General features: G+C 47.9%; 1 protein-coding gene across 1 annotated transcript; it reads right to left on the reverse strand.

Annotated features, from left to right (window-relative positions):
• Nucleotides 1-645: 645 nt before the first annotated feature.
• HMGN2 (high mobility group nucleosomal binding domain 2) lies at nt 646-4468 on the reverse strand. The gene is made up of 6 exons (XM_037135958.2): nt 4269-4468; nt 3249-3293; nt 3018-3047; nt 2622-2672; nt 1957-2052; nt 646-1516 (listed from the first exon to the last, which is right to left on the reverse strand). The coding sequence occupies exons 1-6, from the start codon at nt 4281-4283 to the stop codon at nt 1481-1483; spliced, it is 273 nt and encodes a 90-aa protein (XP_036991853.2). The 5' UTR covers nt 4284-4468; the 3' UTR covers nt 646-1480.
• Between the last annotated feature and the right edge of the window lie 1230 nt (nt 4469-5698).

A 5698-nucleotide genomic window follows, 5' to 3' on the forward strand; every position in this document is an offset into this window, starting at 1 on the left:
CAATGGAGATGATTTGTGAAAGCAAATTTGAATCACATCTATTACAAATTCTATTTCTTAACAGATTATCCTCTTGCTATAGCCCTGGAGGAAAGGGCTCTCTGCAGGGTCTCCATTAATGGCTTTATTTTTGGAGCTTGAGCTCAGCAAGGACAAGAATTTAATCAATTCACAGAAGACATGCAGGTTTGCTTAAAAGCAGTGCCATCTGCCTTCATCTTATGGTCAAATGTACATAGAAAAATGTACTTTCTCCTGACACAAGAACTATAATTGGATCTATTAACTTTCTAATGTCATGTAAGTTTTAAATGTGAACTGAAGGGGCTCTTTTTGCTGTCACTTCCCAGGCTGAGATCTCAGACCCACCAAAGTACTCTGCAGATTAATGCCGTACCACCAAGTACAGAAACTACTCTGCTCCCAGCCACACTCATAAGTAGTCTACTTACTACCCTGGGATTTGTTCTAACTCCATCTTGCACTGTGTTCTGTGCTGTTGATACTTTTTTTTTAATAGGACAGAACTGTTTTTTATGGATTGCACATGGAAACTTAATACCTCACAACAGAATGCACCCTGTCCCTAGAGACTTGGAGAAACTGGGCTGGCTCACCCACTGCTGGGAAAAATTAGAGGCAGCATTCCAAGCCAAACTGTATCCAGCTTTATTAAAGATACTTTTCATAAACAATCATGGTATTTCAGGCAGGACATGGGCAGACAATCGTTAACAGTATACAACAACTTTCAAACTCCCTTCTTCAATGGACTACCAAAACCAGAAAGCCACTATAAAACCCAATGAAGTCTTCATTTGATGCTCTGAATAGGGTAAGTTTAGAGTGAGGGTTGACATTTCACATTAGGCATGTTGTTTAACAACTTTTCACAAGCCGACCCTGACTTTCAGGAAATGAAATGAAAATGGCAGAATTATCAACCTGTAGATCCACAATCTAAAAAGGGAACTGCTGCTTTTTGAGGGATGCCATCTCAATGGTGACACTGCAAAGTCCAGATTGCCCAACATACTGGTAATCAAATTTTTGAGGGGCGGTGGTAGGATCAGGTCCCAATAGGTCCCTGGGCTTTAGGGAGTCAATTCTATGTTTAAAGTGGAGAGGGAGAAAAGGATATAAAAATGAATTTTAGTTTTCCCACACCACAAGGTGTCTGTGCCAAGGTGGCTTAATGTGTCAACATCAAGGGATCACTCCTCCCTGGAACCAAGAGGAAGTCTCTCAAAACTGAAGGGAAGGTGTTTTTTTCCCCTACGTTGGCCCAGCTTTGGAGACATTCTGTTAGTACTATATGTCCTTCCCCCAAAAAACAACAATGAAGTGTTCTGTGTGCTAACAACATAGCTTAAAAAAAAAAAGTAAAACAAAATTCTGCATTTTTATAAAACTTGATAAAAAATAGTATTTCAAACTGTACAGTCACCAGAAATACACAGTTATCAAAAATGCACACACTTCACTTGGCATCTCCAGCACCTTCAGCTTTCTGTGCCTAAAAGGAAAACAGACCAATTAATACAACGTGTAGAGTATGAAACTAGCTTCATCCATAACATTACTCTGCTCGGGGGCCGAAGTTCAGGTTTTAGGTACTGTGACATGGGAACTCAGTACTTCTTTTAAGAATAACTTGGTAGGAAACTGCTAAAATTGGGGACGGGGACACATCACCATTAGAAGAGCTGAGATTATTTTCAGCTCTATGTGTTGCACAAGTATAGCACCTAACAGGACAAAGATCAACACTACAGGGCCCTTTATCAAATGACAGAGATTTCAAGACCCCAGGATTTAAGCTAACAGGAAATCCCAAGCAAATTCTGGACTGAAAGATATACTGGGAGTGATACAGATACAGGAAAAAGGCAATTATGACTTCTTGTCACTAAGTCAAACGAGCAGACTTTACAGAAAATGAGGAAGCTGCCATACCTGGTCTGTTTTGGCATCTCCATTCTCTGCAGGGTTATTCCCATCCTTGCCAGCATCAGCTTTCCCCTTCTTCCCTTTGGGTACCTTCTCTCCCTTCTGAAAGGGGAGAGAAAAAAAGCTGTTTGTCCTAATCTATATCATCAGCATGTGGTCTACAAAGTTATGTACAAGGCAGGATTGTTTACTAATAATAAAACATATACAAACTATACACCCTTTCTCACTGATAAAACAATTGCTCAAAACAAGGCCAAATTATCATTAATTTTCTGTGATCATCAGTATACAAAATTTTACCTGAGTGTAAGTAATACAATTAAGATAACTTAAAACTTGAATGTTTAATACTTAGGTGCAGTTTTCTCTTAAACTGGTGATAGAGGTCTCAATATACAAATTTCAGGAATAAGACAAGGTATCAAAACAATTTGGAATATCCATTAATGGAATCACCAGTATGCTGAATTAGATACTGAAGGGCAATCCTCACTCCGCGAAAATGAAAAAGAGAACAAGTATTATAAGGCCCAGATCTATTAACTGTCATATCTTAACTCTATGCCAACAGATAAAGTTGTTATACAGCAGGTCTCCTGTAAGCAAGAAGGAACTCTGCTCAGCCTTATGTGACTACTAGAAACACCCTGTGTCCCAGTCCTACTCACCTTTGCAGGGGCCTTTTTAGGCTTGGGCTCTGGCTTTGGAGGAGCAGGTTTCTTTTATTTGGGGGAGAGGGGAAAAGAACGTTAGATGGACCAAAGAAAACACACAACCAAATCACACTGCCAGTGACACAAATATTTCCTACTTTGTAAAGATTCTGTAGCTGACCTCCCATTAAGATTTCCTATTTTCAGAAACCCACTCAAATAACACTCAAAAGTGTTCTACTTTGGCATGAGAATTTCAGAACCAGCAAATCTCAAATGGATTCAAGTTCACAGTGGAGCAGTTCACAAAAACCAGCCACTGACCATCACTCACGGGAAGCAGAAGGGATTGTTTCTCAATGCTTTTTAGTTTCAGGAATAAGTGTGAAAATCAAAAGCAGACACACTTACAGCTGATAACCTGGCGGATCTTCTCTGTGGCTATTAAAAAAAAGTGAGAAAGTTAGAATTCGAATATTCAAACCACTTAAAAACAAAACCATGTTTTAGTGCCAATCTCTTCTAAACTATAAGAATTGAACAGAACCTTACTTAAACAAATTCAGGTATACGGTTATGGTTAATTACCACCAGAGAGACCAAAGCTTTGTAAAGCTCCAAAAGAGAATAAACAAAACTTACTTCATCCTTCACCTTGGCTTTATCTCCTTTAGCATCCCCTTCAGCCTATAAAAAAACAAACAAAAACTAAGAAACCTGTAGCTCCTGCAGCAATTTGTAATGGTTCACTAAACTTAATACAGTCCTAAGAAAAAACTCAAAGGAAGTCTTGCACCTAACTTCTCTAGGACTTACAAATCCCTAGTGTTTAGCACGTCCCACCTCCTATGCAAATACCCTAAGTGCTTAGAAACCTGTGGGAGTGTTTATTTCTGTATCATGCCTTATCCATGCCAAAGCGCACAGGTTGTCACAGCCCAAGCCTTTTTTGGGGGGAGTCTCCGCCAAGAGGCCCCGGAGAAGCGCGCACAAGGCAGGCGCGGAGTACCGCGCAGCCCATGCCCAGCCCATGCCCAGCCCATGCCGCTGCATCAGGCAGAAGCAACAGCTGCAGCTGGTGCTAACAAACCCCTCCAGAGGCGGGGCCGAGCGCCGTTGCTATAGCAGCCACCGAGGGCGGGAGACGTGAGGCGCGCACGCCGGGGGGAACTCGTGGGCGGCAGCAGCGCGAGTCTCGTGTGCCCTGGCCGTGGGCGGAGGCGGGGCCAGACATCAAGGCCCCGCCCCTCTCAGCGGCGGTTTTTTGGCGGCAGCGCGTTACCCCGCCCGCCAACTCCAAGCACCTCCTTCCCGCCCTTTCGGGTTTGAATTGCCCGCCCGCGGAGAGGGGGGGGCTGCCGATGGGGGAGGGGGCGCGGGGCGGGCACATCTAGCCCAAGGGGAACGGGATAAACAGCCACCAACATGGCTCCTCCCGCCGCGGCCGCCTCTCCTCCAATATGGCCTCTGGCGCCCGCGGACAGCCGAGCCACACAGGGTTAGCTTGGGGCCGCCTGACACCGGCTCGACTTCCTGCGCCGGGTAGCAGAGCCTGCTCCAGCCCAGCGCCGATTCTCGCGCCCCAGAGCCGGGGAAGGGGTGGTGGCGGTGAAGACGGTGGTAGTGACACGGCCCAGTGCCGGGGGCCCTCGCGCCACGTACCTTTCTCTTGGGCATGATGGCGACGGTAGCAGGGCGTTAGGGCTGGACACCGGGATACAGCAGCGCGTGGGCTTTGACCGGTCCGGGGGTCGTTCTCGCCTGCTCTTCACACTGCTAGGGCTCCGGGGGGTTTATAAAGTTTTTATAGCGCTGGGAGCCCCGGACCGGTTAGAACCGGATTTCACCTCCCGCCGCCGCTCATTGGCCCAGCTGGGGTCACGTGGGCGGGGTTTAAACTCACCTCCTCTGGAGGGAGTGAGGAGGGGGCATGGGGGGGAGGGCGCGCGAGACGGTGGCGCGCCTAGGGGGTGGGGGCGCAGTGGGGGGAGGTGCACGTTTAAGGCAATAAATGAGGGGGGTGGGGTGTGGGAGTCAGTGAGGTCTGGGTGTCGGCTACCACTAAGAGCCGGCTTTTGCAAACTGCCAAGTTCCTTCCACCTTATGCAACCGAGCTACCCACTTCTCCAAGCTGTGCGACACTTAGAGCCATCTCAGTCGCTTTCCTTCCTGTTCCCACTGGGGGCCCCAGAAGAAGGGTTTGCGAGGCCTGGAAGCACCGTCTTTCTCCGCCAGAGGCGGGAGAAAGCGCGCGGCTTAGAGGTACAGGCTGCAGTTGCCAAGGCCAAGGCTAACGCTAACGCTTAAGTCGGAAAGAGCGGGGAAGCCAGCTTGGCGCAGCCGGACGTGCATCGTTCCAAGCTGCTAGTCCAAGGAAGCTTTTCTTGCACCTCACCTGGAAGGCGGTCCACTGGAGATGGAGTGGGAGTTCGAGGGGGAGACTTTACGCGCAGAGGTTACTTTCGGGTGCTATGGGGAAGGTAGGAGCTGTCCTTTCAGCACCCGTTGCTCAGTCGCCTCCCCAAATACCAAATACCAATTAAGCCCCCCACCCCACCCCGCCAAAGCCTCGGGTAACGTCCTGAGGTCTCTAATATTCTCGGACTTCAGGACCTTACCATTGAATGATGGAGATCGGCCACCAGGCCTACCGGCATTCCCTTCCCCCTATACTCCACCCGCTTCGGAGACATCAAGCTCAGCTGCCCCCCAATCCTGGGCGCTGCAAACGCAGCTGGCGAAATCCCTCCTTCCACACTGGCAGGCTGGCTTCCTTTTACTTGCGCGAGGGAAAGGAAGGTGGAGGAAAGCGTCCAAGAATTAGGAAACAAGTAGGGAAACAGGTGTTGTGACGGCAAAAGGGCTCTTCCATTGACTCTCCCCACCTCACGCGCCCCCAAAGCTAGGGATCCTGGAGACTAGCCAGATGCATCTGAGGGGAGTAGACAATCGCAGCAACAAAACAAGGTGTTCTTCCGCCGCACTGTTAGCAAGCAAGTTTTAGGTGTAAGAGTTCTTAAGTTTCTATGTGACACCCAGGAGAACACGATAAATATCCTAAAGTGGGGGCTTGGCTCACAGGTGGGCTTAAA

The sequence above is a fragment of the Artibeus jamaicensis genome, unplaced genomic scaffold, assembly GCF_021234435.1.
Source record: "Artibeus jamaicensis isolate MK-2021 breed Jamaican fruit bat unplaced genomic scaffold, CSHL_Jam_final scaffold_847, whole genome shotgun sequence".
Taxonomy (NCBI): Eukaryota; Metazoa; Chordata; class Mammalia; order Chiroptera; family Phyllostomidae; genus Artibeus; species Artibeus jamaicensis.